General features: G+C 37.9%; 3 protein-coding genes across 5 annotated transcripts; 1 reads left to right on the top strand and 2 right to left on the bottom strand.

Annotated features, from left to right (window-relative positions):
* Positions 1–1,899: 1,899 nt before the first annotated feature.
* Positions 1,900–3,219, bottom strand: LOC122404894 (COMM domain-containing protein 8-like). The gene is made up of 5 exons (XM_043409241.1): positions 2,990–3,219; positions 2,699–2,791; positions 2,456–2,617; positions 2,237–2,389; positions 1,900–2,180 (listed from the first exon to the last, which is right to left on the bottom strand). The coding sequence occupies exons 2-5, from the start codon at positions 2,762–2,764 to the stop codon at positions 2,019–2,021; spliced, it is 543 nt and encodes a 180-aa protein (XP_043265176.1). The 5' UTR covers positions 2,765–2,791; positions 2,990–3,219; the 3' UTR covers positions 1,900–2,018.
* Positions 3,220–5,390: 2,171 nt separating this feature from the next.
* Positions 5,391–16,072, top strand: LOC122405550 (oxidative stress-induced growth inhibitor 1-like). 3 transcript variants are annotated; one of them, XM_043391832.1, is made up of 8 exons: positions 8,212–8,347; positions 9,608–9,993; positions 10,067–10,147; positions 10,974–11,443; positions 11,727–11,971; positions 12,445–12,710; positions 12,934–13,344; positions 14,238–16,072. In XM_043391832.1, the coding sequence occupies exons 3-8, from the start codon at positions 10,087–10,089 to the stop codon at positions 14,477–14,479; spliced, it is 1,695 nt and encodes a 564-aa protein (XP_043247767.1). In that variant the 5' UTR covers positions 8,212–8,347; positions 9,608–9,993; positions 10,067–10,086; the 3' UTR covers positions 14,480–16,072. The 3 variants fall into 3 exon arrangements, with proteins under 3 accessions (XP_043266361.1, XP_043247767.1, XP_043266353.1); XM_043410426.1 differs by lacking the exons at positions 8,212–8,347; positions 9,608–9,993 and adding an exon at positions 5,391–5,773; XM_043410418.1 differs by lacking the exon at positions 9,608–9,993.
* Positions 16,073–16,102: 30 nt separating this feature from the next.
* LOC122394742 (syntaxin-16) lies at positions 16,103–17,583 on the bottom strand. The gene is made up of 5 exons (XM_043391844.1): positions 17,422–17,583; positions 17,107–17,325; positions 16,754–16,961; positions 16,420–16,679; positions 16,103–16,326 (listed from the first exon to the last, which is right to left on the bottom strand). The coding sequence occupies exons 1-5, from the start codon at positions 17,500–17,502 to the stop codon at positions 16,117–16,119; spliced, it is 978 nt and encodes a 325-aa protein (XP_043247779.1). The 5' UTR covers positions 17,503–17,583; the 3' UTR covers positions 16,103–16,116.
* Positions 17,584–18,070: the final 487 nt, after the last annotated feature.

An 18,070-nucleotide genomic window follows, 5' to 3' on the forward strand; every position in this document is an offset into this window, starting at 1 on the left:
ATGAAAAAACAGAAAATAAAGAAGTGGAACGACTACGATGTTACCGCGACATCGCGAGAGCATTATAGACTTTATAGTAGGCCTATTAATAATTATTAGACGGCGTTTGACGGCAGGGCGGACAAAAGAATGTTCTCGAAAGGCTACCGATCTTTATTCATCGGAGAGAAAATGGGGTTACGAGGTCAGGCCAAATAAAATGGTTGATTCCGAAAATGTATCGTCTTTCGCAAATAGTGTGGTTTCCACCGATCTTTTTCAACACGAGTAATTCATAAACGACAAATTTTCAACGTCGAGTCACACCCAACTCGTGGGTTTTAAATAACGCTGGTCGGCCCTGCTGTACAGAAATTGAGAAACTGTCATTGTTATTAAGTCGAATTACGTAACCATCGAACGGCGGACAAACAACAAAGGGCGAATATTTGAATAAAAAAAAAAACGATAAAAACGAACATCCTTTGTTGCGTATTCCAGGGAATATATATGTATATATATATATACATATATATTCGACGAATTGCGCGACCACTCTTAACTACTACAATATTGCTACATCGAAAGAGTGCAAGGGAAAAGAAAAGATCAGAGACTGATGAAAAGGACAAGGTGTGCGTGTGCGTCGTTCGAATGCATGAGAGAGTGAGAGATGGAATAGAGGACTGACAGTATGAACACCGAGTCGATAAATAGGAAGGTTATGTTCACCGGAGAATGTGAGTATGAACACCGAAACGATAAATAAGAAGGTTATGTTCGCCGGAATATGACACGAATAGAGAGAAGACGAGAGAAAGTAGATAGCAGAGAGGATCCGTCGAAACGCACGAGTAATGAAATACTCGAATCGCGATTTTAAGAACAGTCGATTTAGTTTGCTCGTATTTCTTTCGCGGTCCTTGTTTTTCTTTGTAATTGTACAATCGAGAAGTTTTATGTTGTAACGGGAAACTGCACACACTTTCTAGGTGTATGACTTTGGTACGCGCGAGCATACGACACACTCTAATTACACACAAGTAAAAAGGGGACAATTACACGCAAATATACGTACAAACGTATCATAATGCAACACACGAAGTAAACAAGGAGATACAAACATACAGTAAGTCGAGACAACAGTGTAAGTGAGTTATATAATCTAGACATAGAGAAAGCATTTGTGTAAATTCGGCGTTCGTTCGAAATGCTACTTCTCCATACGAGGAAATACTTACGAGGAAGTCTATTCGTAATTTTATAATAATCATTATAAAATATCGCCTAATTACAATTACGAGACATGCACAATTTACCACTCGAAACGGATCGCCAGAAGTAAAATAATTATCTACGAAAGCTTTTTTTATCAAGACCGTAGCGTAGATCGTAAAGTTAAACGAAAACGCGCATTATATGTAAATGCTCCAAAATCTCAGAATACCTGTAAGTGTTTGAATGGAGCCGAGCGTTCACTGTGCCCGTGACCGGCATTGATTTTTAAACGATTTATTATTATTAACGAGTAAGGAGAAAGAAGTAAAATTAAAAGTTGTATAGTAAACCTTTCATTAAATATATTATCCGTAATGATCTTTACAACGAAATTCACCGTTTTTTCGAGACAAGTTTTGGCGACGAGAGCGAACTTTTTTATTTAAAAAAAAATATCCTTAAACCTGACTGAGATAATATCTGTGCACTCGCAAACTATCGATCGTAAACTCTGGGGCGTCGTCGACGTAAGCCTCGTTTATTTATTTTGTCTGCCAGATAATTACAAAATTGTAAACGAGATTTTTTAATCGAATACGCCTTGGACGCAGAACAACAGTTTTCGGTGTCTTCGATGAGCAGTTATAATAGTAATTAAACTATTCTACATTTATCTATAACCTATAATAAACTGTGAAACAAGTGTAAAAATCATGTGTCTTTATTTCATTTTTCAAGCCACTCGTTACAATTATACGCACAACGTACATTAACGATAACGCTGAAATTAATCATCAATTATTTTACTGGTCTCGACGAAATTATTGCGTCACGATAGTTTCCATGACATTAATGAAAGTTTCTAGTTCATCCTTGTTCAGTTCCAAACCCAGAATACGTTTTGTTTCCTTGTTTTCAACCATAAGATCCAGTTGAAGAAGAGATTCTCTTAAAGTAGCCAACTTGCTTGAACCCATTACAAGCTGTTGACATCACATTGATTAGTACTCGAATACCTTTCATGGTTTTAATAATTTACCTTTAATCTCCAGTCAAAGTCTGTTAATGTTTCATGCTTTTCTTTGGAGTACTCTTTCAACAAAGCATTTGTTAGTTGTTCTCTTCGTGCTTTCAAACATGTTAGTATATTTTGCTGAATGGGTTCTGGCAATTCATGATATTCCTGAGGCATCTATAAAAACAACATTAGCTTTTTAAATAAAAAACACTATGGACTTTAAACAAATAGTTATTATACCTTTTCATCTACTAGATATAAACAAGCAGGATTTCTTAATAGTATTGATATCAATTTGTATGTTTCTTCATACTCTTCTCTGTTCCAGTCTACACTATTTGCAAATTTGTGATAGGATGGGCCTGGCCGACCACATATTTCATCCACACAAGCATGTAGTAACTAAATTGTACAAACTTATTTTGTAGCAAAAGAATTAAGAGCATACCGTGGACAATAAAATTATTTTCCTATTACACTTACTTCCTTCAAAGCATGAACTTTATCCTCGCTGAAGAGGTTAAGATACAACGATTGAGCACCTTCCATAATTACTACTTTTTAAAAGCCTTTCAACTTTGTATCATAAACAGTAAAATTAAACATCAATTTAACCGAGTATAAATAAACAATGTGATATTTTATGTACAAACAGGTTTTATGTAACAGGTTTAATATTCTAAATTCAAAATGTAGTGTACGAAAGACTAATAAACACTTGAATGCTGTGCATTATCATGGTTAATACGAGGTACACAACAACGCTGTACTTACTTGCAAAATACATCAGTCGCTTTTTTCCTGATTTCGACGAACTCATTTAAGTTGGAACGATAAATTCCATTATCGATAGACTTTCATGGCTTTTTGGTGGCCCTTCACAGGCAAATTCTTCTGAAAATTCCTCTCTTGTCTGTTTTTCGAACAATCGTTTCTCATAATAGTTCTTTATAAATGGTGGGTGGTTAGGATTCGGTTAGGGCGGGTCTCCATTCGCAGCAACCTCCACGTGGTGAGACCTGGGTCATTATTATTTAGTATGTAATTAATAAGCATTACTCATAACTATATAGTACAATTATTAATTACATAGCAAATAGTATGAGCTAATGGCTGCGATCTTCCGCGTATGGTTTGATAGAAATGTAGCTTCTTCGTTAGATCCAAAGCGATCAATAAAAGAATTTTTTTCTCGTAAATGCGTAGGAATTCGGGAGTATGTCTATTCACCAAAAATGATCTTAATTGACCTTCGCAATCAAAAATAATTTTTTCTAAACGATTTGAAACTTTTTAATTTTGTCGAAAAATGTCTCCACCTACACGAATTTTTTTCTCGAAAATGGTTAGGATTTCGGGGGTACGTGTAATGACAAGAAATGACTGTAATTGACCCTTGCAACTGAAAATAATTTTTCCAGAACGATTTGAAACTTTTTAATTTTGTCGAAAAATGTCTCCACCTACTCGAATTTTTTTCTCGAAAATGGTTAGGATTTCGGGGGTACGTGTAATGACAAGAAATGACTGTAATTGACCCTTGCAACTGAAAATAATTTTTCCAGAACGATTTGAAACTTTTTAATTTTGTCGAAAAATGTCTCCACCTACTCGAATTTTTTTCTCGAAAATGGTTAGGATTTCGGGGGTACGTGTAATGACAAGAAATGACTGTAATTGACCCTTGCAACTGAAAATAATTTTTCCAGAACGATTTGAAATTTTTTAATTTTGTCGAAAAATGTCTCCACCTACTCGAATTTTTTTCTCGAAAATGGTTAGGATTTCGGGGGTACGTGTAATGACAAGAAATGACTGTAATTGACCCTTGCAACTGAAAATAATTTTTCCAGAACGATTTGAAACTTTTTAATTTTGTCGAAAAATGTCTCCACCTACACGAATTTTTTTCTCGAAAATGGTTAGGATTTCGGGGGTACGTGTAATGACAAGAAATGACTGTAATTGACCCTTGCAACTGAAAATAATTTTTCCAGAACGATTTGAAATTTTTTAATTTTGTCGAAAAATGTCTCCACCTACTCGAATTTTTTTCTCGAAAATGGTTAGGATTTCGGGGGTACGTGTAATGACAAGAAATGACTGTAATTGACCCTTGCAACTGAAAATAATTTTTCCAGAACGATTTGAAATTTTTTAATTTTGTCGAAAAATATCTCCACCTACTCGAATTTTTTTCTCGAAAATGGTTAGGATTTCGGGGGTACGTGTAATGACAAAAAATGACTGTAATTGACCCTTGCAACTGAAAATAATTTTTCCAGAACGATTTGAAACTTTTTAATTTTGTCGAAAAATGTCTCCACCTACTCGAATTTTTTTCTCGAAAATGGTTAGGATTTCGGGGGTACGTGTAATGACAAGAAATGACTGTAATTGACCCCTGCAACTGAAAATAATTTTTCCAGAACGATTTGAAATTTTTTTTTTCGCCGAAAAATTTAGACACCTATCCCCTGTAGATTTTTCTTAAAAATTCATTTTTTATTTTCAACAAATTTGTTTGACGCTTTTTTGGCTGCCCATCAATACTAATTGAGTGAATAGTTTCTCAATTGACCGCCATTTTTGAGACGTTCGAATTTTCAGGTCGGTATGACAAACCTCTAGTTTTTTACCAGGTCGGTATTTCAGTTTGTGTGACACCATTTTCATGAGATGCATAGTCTATGCTGTACTTCGTGTGATGTAAACTATATTTAATAGTTCATTTGATATTTATACATTTTTTTAGCCTTCACCTATCTAGTGATTTCGCGTACGAAAGTAAGAGCTCCTGAAAATATGTATTTATGCAATGCATTTATATAAAATATACTGTAGTTTGCAAATTTTAAGAAATCATTTCGCTTGAAACAAAAGCCCACATCACATACGATGTATTTGATCCCTTATTTGCGTCGTCATGTGAGCTATGTAATTTTTGTCGACTGTGACGATTCTGGCATTATTAAAAACTATCGTAAAGAATGAAAGGTAATATTTAATAAATCCTATCTGAAGTGCTAAAATGTTTCAATTTCTCGCGTGTCCAAAAATTTAAATTGATAATCCCTTGATATTGCAGCTGATCGTGAAGGTGTCGCCACGCACGTAATAGTACAGCGATAGACTATATGCTTTCAACAAAACCTAACCTTGTATAAAACAAAATCAATGCATTGCGAGGTGTGTCGGTAGAGAAAGTCCAAACATCTGATTTTGACGTAAATTTACGTTGTTTGTCGCGATTTGGTTTGCGAAGGAGATCGATCAACTTAGAAGTAATTTCATAAGTTGGCCGAAAGTGTTAATTAAAGACGAAGAAACAGCAACTTTGTGGTGTAACACCGGTATGATTTTAAACAGAAATTTTCGCGTCGACTAAATGGAAATAATCCGAAAATGATTCTCGAGAGTGGTACCGATCGACAGAAAATAGCTGATAATCGTGGATGTGTGTTAAACGACGTTCAACAAAATTTCTACACGATGCATTGGATATAAGTTTACGAGCCAAATTAGATGAGATGCCGTGATCGCATGACGAAAGCTCAGGTAAACGGGGATCTGTATCATTTCAATAACATTTTCTTCTGGCAGAAATTTTTATTTGTTTTTAATAACAGTTGTTTCACATCTAATTTCATTCGGGTTTACTTTAAGTTCTTAAATTTTTTCGGGTTAAACTCGCGAAAGAAATGTATCGCCACGATTGCTGAGAATAACGATACCTTTATTTCGTCTTGTGTAAATGTGATCTGGTTCGATGAACGCATATATATATATATATTACTCGACACATGCTACGTGCGTGCACTATTTTTAGCAGATACTATCGCGTTTCCAAAATGACGTTTGACCTGAATTACGTAATACTTATCGAGCCGTCAAAATTTGTCCAGTCATTACAATTCCAGAAACATCGCACATGCTTTATACGCATCCATGCGTATGTATCAAGTTCCCTGCAAAACTTGATCAAAAATCACCTAAGATTTCACGCACGATGATTGGTTGTTTTTTCCTCGCTGCTGTTACATGTTTTGAAATTTTCCATAGTATCTTCATACTTCCGCGTTACGATATCGTTGGATAAACATGTTTGATAGCAGTTGACGATTGTGTAGGGTAAGTGGGTACCGCGTACACATGTATGTATGTGTTTCTTTATTTTGTAGCAGATTTCCTTTTCTAACCGTACGGGTATGGAACGGACTCGCGACATTGAATAAAAAATGCTTACCATTTTCTTTAACTTGCAGATACGTGCTTATATGCGATTTATGTGTTGTCAGTCGCCGATTCCGTCCGCGTGGCTACCAAAGCTTGTCCTTTTATCAAGAAGGACCGAGCAACGATCGATCAATGGAAAATTACTGTCTAAAACAAACAGAATATACATTCGTACGCGGGCAGCGTGAACGAAAATAAGCAAACAATGTTTATTTATCTCGTTTACGATCGAGAGTATTTTTTTGTACATTCGCCAGACGATGCATTTTAATCCACGCGAGCATTAATATTTCACGCGCGCTTACAGTGAGTCATAAAATTATTGACAACACGCAGAAAGTGAAAACAGTGTGAGAACTAAAAGAAATAACGAAAGATTCTTTACACTATCTATTTAAAAAGTATAACATTTAGACCACGAAGAATGCTATGAAGAAACAAAAATACATGCTTCTTTTGAAGTCACAGAATTATTGGTACACGTTACAAAAATTAATAAAGTTTACAATGTTAATATTTTGGCATTCTACAAGTTTTGAAAACTAATCTTCTATATTACATCATTTCTCTTTTAATGTACTGTGCAATTTCACGTTACTAGTTGAATGATTTCGTATTTTTTTATCTAATCTGTCGCGTACCTTCTCAATGGGATTTAGATCGGATGACAGAGGTCGTGTATTTATAAGTTTTATAGTTGCATAGCAGTTATTCATGAATAATTTTCGACCCGTGTTTTGGATCATTTTTTAAACCGTTAGGTGCGCCAACAACTTTGTAACGTTAAGTGATATTTGGAATCGTTCTTTTTAATTTTTTCGTAACTGTAAGCGATGGTCCAAGGATTCTATTTTTTAAATAAAATTGCTTCTTGCGTGTGCCAATACTTTTATGATCGAAATCCCGTGAAAATCGTCCACGTTACCGAGTAGAAATTTTCAAAGTGTACATTTCATGCAAATTTTCCACGAAGCCGAAATTAAAAAGGAATCGATAGATGTTCCGTTTGCGTTTGCCGAGGAACTGAATGGTGAAAGGTATAACCGGTTTTTTAGCGGATAGGGGATTACATAAAAAGAATAAAAACCGTTTGTGATTTGACTCGCGGGGTTTCAGCCAGGTTTCGTTTCGATTCGGGGACACAAAATTACTCTCATTAATTTTTTACACACACCGTACGATCGATTATAACCTAAATGGCTGTACGAGTAGAAATACGAATACGAATAATGCACGCGTCCCTATACGAGGTAAACGAAACGGTATTTCACGTGCTATTGCCGTAGGTCATGCACAGCTGCTAAACATTGTTCCCGAAGTTACGATAAGGAGCTACGAAAACGTAAATCGTTCCTAATCAAACCTAAATCGTATATCATAATATTTGACATTTTTTCCGTCGTTAAAAATAAGCAATGCGCACCGTTCGAGTATTGTTTTTCTTCTGCCTTTCGATAGAAATAACCGGCAACATTGGGATAAATATAATTGCAGGGTACAGAGGCCATTTAATCGCGTCGTGCATATTATGTACAATGAAACGAAATATCGGTCCTTTTTTGCAATCGTGTGCCTCGCGATTTTACCAATTATTCGTATGTAGAGATGGAATATTTGATGGGGATGAATGGGTAAAGAACGGTTGATGAGGTTGTGTGAGTCGTGTGTCGGTGACACGATGTACTGTGACCTTCCTCGATAGGAACGTTCCCGCGGAAAAGGGAAGTCGCGTTTCGCTCGCGCCTCAGTACGGCACCGACCGTTCTAGCGCGAGTACCCTTTTCTTTACGAGCTATTTCGATTCTCGATCCTGTCGACAATTTACTTCGACAAGCGGTGAATTCTATCGGATTCAGTGTTTGGGTATTGGCCATCTGCACGATAGTCCACCGCAAGGTAAAAACTTCAAGCAAATGTTTACAAATTTCGCGCATCCGCTCGTATATTTACTTCCTCGTTCTCGTCTACGTGACGCATGCTAGAAAATTCGGAAAATATCAAATTCCCGATCTGCGGTTTACACGCAGGGTGATCATTTGAATAATTTAATATCCAAATATTTTCTACGCGCTCGATCACTACGAATGAACATTGAATATTCAACTACTATTCCATGCACTACTATCGCGACGATTAAACGCAAAAGCGTGTAATCCTCGAAAATGTATTTTAGTTCTTATGAAAATATCGCGGAACAGATTCCCATTCCTTGGATATCTTCGCGTCGATTTACGTTTCAAAAATGAAATCGTCGAACGTATTTATTTGATCTCGTAAAATGGCGTCGAGGGTCAGGCATTTTTTCTCCGTACCTTTCCACGTCCTTGGTTGTACGTTACAATCCGATCAATTGATAATTCTCAAATGACTGCGCATAAACGACTCGACGGACGCGGCTCGTCATCTTATCGCGGATAATCGGCTCTTTCATTTCGCGTACGCACGCGACTAGACGAGTCGCGCGATGAGTTGCCGATCGACACGAGACACGGCTTTTCTACGATAGTCTCTGTATCGAGTAACATTATGTCGGTGCGATTTGTTGCGCAACGTGGCGGCACCGTGGCGTCTCGACGGTAACCGATTCGATCCTTACGATAAGGTCACCTTCGCTACGAGTGCAAAGACTAACAATGACACAGTAAAATGCAATTGTCATTAACGAAGCAATTATCTTTCCAAGCCTGCGTTTAACAGAAGTCAAGCATCGAAGAAGCATCGATTTGTGCCCCACGCGTTACACAAATCGCGTCCGCGTTGATTATTTACAAAACTTCTTTTTCTCTAGAGCGAATATCGATCAATGGCGAACGATACAATTTAACGCCTGTCCCCAACGATCGTTGTTTCTATAATGCAACGGTAACATTATGCACTACTCGCGTAACTGCACCGTGAAACATTTCTTTTATTTTCTTTCAAAACACCAAATCTGAATAATACAGTTTTAAAGTTATTTTACCGTAACACCGCTCGAAAGATAAAATGCTGCAATAGTTACGAATAATGCTGGCATTCAGATTACGACACACGAAGATAGCGGAACAAAAGATTATTTATTTATGTGATAATCGCTATCTGTCGATGATTTATACACCGATAGTATGAATCATTCAAGTACGTCGTGTAATGTTCGTTACTTTTTTGCTACATTAGGGAATACTGGAATGTTGCCAAACGGCAACATGATGCATTAACCCTTTTGCTACGATGGAATTTCCTGCAGGTACTCGCCAGCAAACAAGATTGCCAGTCATGAGTATACGTTTGCCGCAATTATTATGAAATCACCTCTTTAATAAAGTAAAATGAAACAGAAAAGGCAAGTGACATTCTTAGCGGAGAAACATGCCCGTATAAATAGTTGGAATAGTTGATGTATTCTCAAATTTTCCGACTGTTTTATCAGAAGACGCTATTGAGTCCCAAGATCGAGGGACGAAAAATCAGCAAAAAATCCAGTCGAATACAAATCACTTTATTCCGCCCTCCTTAATCTATCTTTTAATCATCGAGGTATTGTTAAGCATTTCCGTGGCGTGGTCAGTACTCTTTCTTCCACGAACAAATTTATACAAATTTGGTTAATCGAAAGCTTTTAATCGTTTGTTACAGTCCTTGAAATCGGAGAGACGATGCTAAATTGTTACAACGACGACGGTAACGACGTCGTCTATAAGGATGTGGTCGTTATAGGTATGGTTCGTTTGCTCGATGATCGATTACAACCCATCGTCGACCAATTACATTAAAATTACATTACGCTAAAGTTCCATTCCAGAAGAATTAAAGCAAACCAACGAGGAAAGGGCCAAGATTGCATTTCATCGATCGAGATTAAATTCTACATACTTGTTGTTCGGGGCTATAAAAAAAATCTTTTATTTTTATTTTTGGAAAAAATTAATTCGGTCACGGTGTGCATTTTACAACTTCCGTGTCATCTTTTAGCGGAACTAGTCTACGAAATTGTATCTCGATCGGTGGAACAAGATCTTGATCCTTGCAAAACAAAGAGATATACCGCACTACGTTTGGATCTCAGAATTGTGTAAATAGAATGATCAGTAATGCAAATTTTCTACACACTAAAACAATCATTAGAAAGTCTAAGATTATCCTTGCAACATATTGTAAATTAATTTATTTTGTTACATTCGCTGAGCGATATTAGTTCCTTGCATATTACATCTTTGTACCGAAGTGTTTAACACATTGACTGCCACGTCACCCACATATGGGTAACACGATTTTTCGCCAAGGAGTTAAAAAAATTAGTTCCCAAGATTGGATGTAAAAGAAAATAAAGCTAGGCAGGGCCCTCGAATGTTAACGAGCCTGTGAAAATAAATTCCATGAGAAATTCTTGGTATGCTTAAATTTAATTCTTTTTTTTTTAATTTGTGGGGTTTGGTCTGGCAGTCAGCGTGTTAATACCCGTTAATAAATGAATAAATGAATGAATATACGACGAGGGAGGGATTTATTCGAGCTTCACTGGCACATGGTGTGTTTGGTTTAGGAAATGGACCCAGTGGGATATGCCTTTCTTACTTGCTCGCTGGAAATTGGCCGTATTACACCGGCGAGCCGCATCCCGGCGACGAGATGCTCACGGCGAGGTTGCACTTCAGCACGAGATCGGGGAACGAGGAGTGCTGTAACGCGACCGCGGACGAAAAAATGAGAAACGGGACGGGCAACCGATGGCAACAGCAACAGAACAGACCGGAACGATGCGAGACAAAGAGCCAGGGGAGAGGATTGGCGCGCAGCACGCGTTGCAAACTCGAATGCCTCTCTTCCGGGTTGGAGGGCAGAATCGGCGGTCGACCTTTGGCTGTTCTCATGGATCAACTTCAGCATCCTTGCGTGGACGCCGGCCTCGATCTGCCGTCTCTGCTTACGTGGAAGTCCCTCGAACAGCATCCCGAGCACAAGGTGATCGATCACGTGGTGCTCGGGAAAGGTCAACCTGGCGGTGCCTGGCAGGTAAAGAGAAATCTATCGGGTACAGTCGGAGAACAGAAGTAACGCGTAAGAGGAGAATAAGAATCATGTAAATACATCGACACTGTTTACAAACACATCGAGTATTAGGAATGCAGTAATGATTCTTAAAACGAGCCCCAGATATCTGCTGTTGTTGAATTTCAGAATCATTACTGTAGAAGTAGTCGAATCTCGATCGAGTGCCCCCAGTTGCGTGTCCAACCTCTGCTTTACAATTCCAAGCAATTCTTGCGTACTGAACGTTCGATTATCACCGATCTAGACCATGGATCCGAACGTGTTGACCATCAGTCTGAATCGGTGGATGTCGTTTCCCGATTTGGAAATACGGGAATGGGAGAAGCTGATAGAGTCCGAGCAACATCGGCTGGCGAGTTCGACGGATGATGGACCGTTTCAGGAGAAACTGAACGCAAGCAAAACGCCCAGTAGAATTTCCGTGGGCACAGTGGCCGCCTATTACAAAGATTACGTGCGAAGAAAAGGATTGGAACAGTACTTTCAATGGTTCGTATTACAGTTTGTTGCGTCTGTATCTCATCGCCAGCGTCGCGACAAACCGAACTGTACGGGGCAAGGTGAGTAGTTTGCTCGCTCCGCCTAATTACGAGAAAATTCCACTTGTTCAAGAAAAATGTTCAATGTAAAAATATCGTGTCGAAAAACAATTAAGGAACTGACAAGCGACAGGCTACTCGAGCATAACAGAGAGTTTTATAATATGTAAACAAACGAGACAACTGTAATGTTTACATCCGAAGTTCGCGTTGGGAAGCAATACACTCGTACTTAATTAGAATTATGTGAACGAACTTCTGTGTCACTGTGTATTTATAAAACGTATCACGTATCTTTAGAAGTATGCGTTCTATAATTCTGCAAAAGATCTTTTTCTCGTTAGATCCTTAGTTCGTAGAAGCGTCGACCACTGGCATTCGATCAACAACGCCGGTATTTTTAGCTTAAATATAATTTTGCAGTGGGACCACAGTCACCTCGGTTAGGCCAGTCCGTGTCTCGAACGTCGATGAGGCTGACAATCGTTACGGATGGATGGTAGAGGGATTCGAGAACAATGCCGGAAAGCTGTTCAGATATCGATGCAAACGAGTCGTTCTTGCCACGGGAACGACCGATTTGTCCAACCGATTGGGAATACCGGGAGACGATTCACGGCCAGATTGGGTGACGCACGACCTGAACGACCTGGAATCGAGATTAGATCGTCTGGTCGATCAGCATCACGGTACGCAGACACACGTTTCTCCCACATTTCCTGCCAGATTTCGTTCTGTCGCAATTGTGGTGACAGCGTTTCGACATTCAGATTCATTTGTAAACCAAACTTGTGATCGTGGCTTTGCTCGTCTGCAAAAACGCCCTCTGTAACTGAAATTATTGCAACTGTTGACCAGAGACTAATATATTCGATTTGACATCGATTAAAAAATTGATCGGTTTGATTACAGACGAAGAACAACCTGTCGATCCCGTCTTGGTGATCGGTTCTGGGTTAAGTGCAGCAGACGCGATAATAGCGGCGCGTTTTCGAGGCATCATACCCGTGTTGCACGCGTTCCGGGACTCGTCGACCGAATGGAGCAAATCGAATACAGAAAGAATACATAACAAGTACGATAGGTTGCAGGGGCTTCCCAGTTCTATGTATCCCGAGTACCATAAGGTTTACGAGATGATGGCCGACGGGGGTACCAATTACCCTCTCTACAAAGCGTTAAAAGGATATACGCTCGTCGGGTTCGGCGAGAACAGGGACGACAGCATGGACGTCGATGAGTCCCAGAGGCGAATGGTCACGCTTTTAGCCCCGGATGGACAGCTAAAGACGTTTCGCGTCTCTGTCGTGGCTATACTCATAGGTACGTATCGTGGAATATCCAAGATGCCAAACGTAATCGTGGGAAATAAAACTAGGCGAACGCATGACAAGAATCATTGCAAATATTTTATTCATTATCTGTAATCAATATTATATACGATTATAGTAAAATCTCGACTTAGAAAAATAGCACGTGTACGAGACACAAATAACACATCGTAGTCTTCCAAGAACCATTCACCGAACGAAGTTTAAAATAAGACGAATTTATTGTCGTACACAACACCTCTACGTTCCACAGTGGCAAAACATAGATATTTGAATTACTGTATCAAAAAAAATGAACAAAATATCGAAATTAATTTTGTTATTTGTTTCATTTTATTTAACGTCTTTTTACGCGAGGAAAATATAAAATGTCATATCTTAAAAAATAGCTATTCTTTCGTGGAATCTTTTCGATAAATACGACAGTAGAGTAAATCCATTTGTAGTATCTCTATTATTTAAACAGCTGATAAATTCTGCTTATCGATAATCAGTAAAAGCATTCGAGTCAATTGGCGCTTAATAATATTTTTCAGTAGATTAAAATGCAGAACGAAAGAGAAACGAATCATTCATCATGTTCCACGTTTATTTTAACGTATACCGATAAGAGAAGATAATGGCAAGATATTATCTTCCCTTGCCAGAGAGGTGCTACATTAGATGCATGGTTAACCTTTCTACATTCATTCCCCCCCCTACATTCAGTGTCTCGAGACGACGAAACTTAGAATAAAACATAAAAGAACCAACCAAAAGGCACATGATCCGAAGATGTATCAACATAGGAGACATATGTAGAATTCTGTCCGTTAAATCGAGGTTTTACTGTACATAGAGTAATAACCACGGTTCCGACGATTATAAAGAAATATTTATTCGCAGGGTATAAGCCTGACCTGTCCTATGTGGAAGCCGATGGTATCGGTCTCGGTAAATTCCCAGACAAACCTATAGACGGTAAATCGAATCCGATCGAGGTCGATGATTTTACGTACGAGGTGACTAAAGCACCGAGAACCGGCCTGTATGCCCTGGGCCCTTTGGTCGGTGATAACTTTGTGCGTTACCTGCTAGGCGGAGCCTTCGGGATCTTGGCCCATATTTTGAACACCTCCGCCACTTGAGCCTCACTTTCCAACTGTACGATGTAAATAAGCGTAATTTTTCGGTCACGATTGTTGCGCGTTTATAAATTGTCGATGGCGGTGAAACGTGCAACGCCCTAAAACGGATTATGCACCACGAGGTATGTCGTAGTTCAAACATCAATCGTATACAGCCTTTTTTTACATTTTTTTTACATTTACACGAAGATGTTCGCGTTGCTTTGGGGGAAACGATTGCCCGACATTTCCACGTAACTGTACTAGTTTCAGGCTTAAATTCAAAACGAAAGGGACAAAATTCTAGCAATGGTACAATAAAATTAGCATTTCACTGCATTCCATTTGTTCGAATTACATCGCGAACACGTTAAAATTGTTACCAGATCTTTTACCAGAGGGTCTTTTTATCTTTCGATTTTGTCCATCGATGCTCGATTTGTAACTTGTAGCGTAAGGATCGTAAAAGAACACGATTTATACGTCGCACACGCGTGCTGATAAAATGTATAGATGTATTTGTATATAAATGTGCAAATTGTATATAAATAAATATGTGCAAACAAAAAAATATCATCTATACTTCGTGAGGATAGTATTTGTTTACGTAACGTGTTTGTTAGGCGAACGAGGTTAAATAAATTACGTAGATAATGTTTATAATGTACGTATCGTTCAATCTTAAGATAAAAAGCGAATGTTCGAACAAAATTTATCACGTATCGTATCGTTAAGTATTATAGAAATGAAATTACACGCTGCTTAGACCAAAATGTTAATCTTGCCATTTGTTGGGACACTTGTCAGTCGTTCATCCAAGATATTTACGTTTGTATTAAACGAAATTATAACGTTTATATCGTGCGTTTGCTGAAATATAATTCTTTTATTAGAGAAAGAATAACATTACATAGAAGTATTAAGCCTGACTACAAATGCTTTCTAAAACAGTGAAATGACTAAAATTGTATATAATTTATCCACAGGTATTCTTTGTATTCACTTCATAAATTTGGTTTTACATATGAACACGTTAGATCTCTCTTCCTCTCCCATTCGTCGGGGAATAAGAGCTCATGTATAAGTTCTATTCGCGTAATTAGGTTTCTAGTATAAATATATGTTACAATCAATCTAAACTTAAAAATACAATTAAATACGACGTGTACGATAACGAAAGAAACGATACCCACGTTCGTCTCATTCTTAACTGGAATGACTTTGATTAACAACAGCAGAACAGTTTCTATTGTCAGCTAGATAAAAAAACATTTAACGTAATTTTCAAAATCTTGCAGACAGAGATTTCTTATGGTGAATTCACATCTTTTGAAAAATTATACTTTCATGAGAAATTCGTTACACTTCCGAGTTATGCCGTATTACTTTTAAAAATAACATTCACTGTATCACAAAACATTAATGTATGATTAATGTATTTGAGTCCATCATATTGATGAGACAATAACGTTTAATAGTGCAGCAACTATTCTCCCGTTTATCTCACTTATTTACGATACTTGTGAATTCTCGTCAAAAAATAATTATTTACCGCGCTGAATGTGTGTTGTAAATACGTTTCCCTTCAAGAAACATCGATGGATAACAACTGTTTGTATATTAGGATGTATTTACCCGATTCGTATTAATATTGCGTCTTATGTTTTGAATACGATGAAAAGAAAACTAACTAGAATAATAGCCCCGGCAAGAACGACTATACAATATAATTTTTTATTGGCTCTTTGGTAAGAGTCTGCCTTTTTCAATTGTTTATAGCCTTCCTGTACTTGTACTTGTGTTTGTTCAACGTTATAATCGATTCTATCCAAGATAGTGCCCTGATCCTGCACCATATTTGCTAAATCCTGTTCAGATAAAGTTTCTTATTTAAAATTTTTTAATACAATCGTAAGTAGAAAGTTTCCGCTAATACCAATGGTAGTGTTCCAGATTCTTACTTTGAATATATACCGTAGATCCGCTATACTTTGAACTATGTTGCCAATTTGTTCTTCCCTTTCCACGGCTAATTTCATTCTATCTTCCGTGTCTTCTAATTGCAAAAGTACAGAGTCTTGTCGTTGCTCGTTGTTGTGCCAACTCTCCGAATTCGTTTCATTGGATTCCATCAGCCACGTATCGGTCGCGGCGTTATTTAAAAATATCGATTGATCTTCGGTAAAAAATTGATTGCTCCTCTCTTCCCTCGATTTTATCTCTGAAATCGTAAAAAATTGTTCCTAAATATTTGCTTGGAACGTTTCGAATTCGTAGAAATTGTATAAATCGTACGTGTTAAGTAGTGATTCTGAGCTGATCTATATCGAATACCCAGCTCTTGCAAAGCGGTCGAAAGAGCCATTACCGCGCTCGTAGCTAACTGACGTTCTATAGGTTTATTAGTATGCCTTGTCGCAGTTTTAATAGTCTGCACTTGACTATAACCGCTAGAAAACGCGCGTCCTATTTCTCGCGTCAGTTGCTCCATTTGTCTTTCTTCCTGTAGACATGTTTTTAACTATTTGCTCTCTAACAATTAAGTAATCGAAATAAATCAGAACGATTATATGAATCTCTGATGTTATCTATAAGATGGTTCTTTAATTTTCAAGAGAACTAGTATCGCGTTAAAGTTGTAGACGAACCTTTGATGTATCATCTAATGTCGGCCTAGTTAACTGTTTAGCTTGTAACTCTATTAAGCTGTCTATCTTCACGCGTAATCTACTTAAAATATATTGTGTTTCTTCCAAGGAGTCTATCCAAACAGGTGGTGCATTACTCTCCAAATTGATGTTCCTCAATTCTACATTATCAGAGCTGCCAGTCTCCGAAGCCACTAACGACATTCGATCGGACAGATTCTGAAAAGAGTGTGTTATACCATGAAGGTTTTAAATCCTCTCGTATGAGACTGACATCGCATAATTTCCATTAGATAAAGGTTATACCCGTCATACCTGTTCAGCGTATATGTGTTTGCTTTGTAATGCATTATTACGCATTAAAATGAACGGTTCCGTCAAATTTCTCGTTGCCATTTTGACTAATATAATTTATTTGTTCAGAAATTCAAAACGCTATACTATTCATCGTAGTCGCTTCGGAGCACCATCAAGTACATAAACTGTTATCGTAATACGCTCCATCTGTCATCGTGAAAAATTGGAAACAGCTGATCTATCAGTACTACCAAACACAGATCTAGAATCATTTTCTTTTATTACTGAAGATAGTTTCACTTTCGTGTCTAGTGTAGGCGCTGGCCTACATATATGGACACAGGGTTGCTCAGAATGATTACACGTGGTTTTGCGGACGTGTGCTTTATTGGACTGTCCCTTAGCTTGCTCGGGGAAGAACTCCCGATTCTCTCTTGTCTCTCGAGGCCCAGGGAGTACCTAGGGACAAATTCCCTATAGCATCCCGGCCTCTCTCAATGGTTGGCATCGGCGCCACTCGCGGGAGTAACTAGGGAGTTACTAATGCTCCTTACACCATTAACTAGGTCTCGATTTTCATTCGCGAAACAATGCAATTGCAAAATGTCTTTGGTAAAGTAGTTTATCAATACATGAAAATACTTGAGTTATCATTTATTAAATATGT

Source organism: Colletes gigas, unplaced genomic scaffold (assembly GCF_013123115.1).
Source record: "Colletes gigas isolate AHSC1104 unplaced genomic scaffold, ASM1312311v1 Colletes_gigas_Sc00001, whole genome shotgun sequence".
Classification (NCBI taxonomy): Eukaryota; Metazoa; Arthropoda; class Insecta; order Hymenoptera; family Colletidae; genus Colletes; species Colletes gigas.

Bases quoted from the DNA above. Each gene is read 5' to 3' on its own strand.
- LOC122404894 (XM_043409241.1), bottom strand. From the start codon at position 2,764: ATGGAAGGTGCTCAATCGTTGTATCTTAACCTCTTCAGCGAGGATAAA. The intron at 2,618-2,698 runs GTAAGTGTAATA...TGTACAATTTAG, and splicing joins AAGTTCATGCTTTGAAGGAA to TTACTACATGCTTGTGTGGA. The intron at 2,181-2,236 runs GTAAATTATTAA...TGATGTCAACAG, and splicing joins ACTTTGACTGGAGATTAAAG to CTTGTAATGGGTTCAAGCAA.
- LOC122394742 (XM_043391844.1), bottom strand. From the start codon at position 17,502: ATGGCAACGAGAAATTTGACGGAACCGTTCATTTTAATGCGTAATAAT. The intron at 17,326-17,421 runs GTATGACGGGTA...CACTCTTTTCAG, and splicing joins AACACATATACGCTGAACAG to AATCTGTCCGATCGAATGTC. The intron at 16,680-16,753 runs GTACGATTTATA...TTACGATTTCAG, and splicing joins TCAGAATCACTACTTAACAC to AGATAAAATCGAGGGAAGAG.
- LOC122405550 (XM_043410426.1), top strand. From the start codon at position 10,087: ATGCTAAATTGTTACAACGACGACGGTAACGACGTCGTCTATAAGGAT. The intron at 10,148-10,973 runs GTATGGTTCGTT...TGTTTGGTTTAG, and splicing joins TAAGGATGTGGTCGTTATAG to GAAATGGACCCAGTGGGATA. The intron at 11,444-11,726 runs GTAAAGAGAAAT...TCACCGATCTAG, and splicing joins AACCTGGCGGTGCCTGGCAG to ACCATGGATCCGAACGTGTT.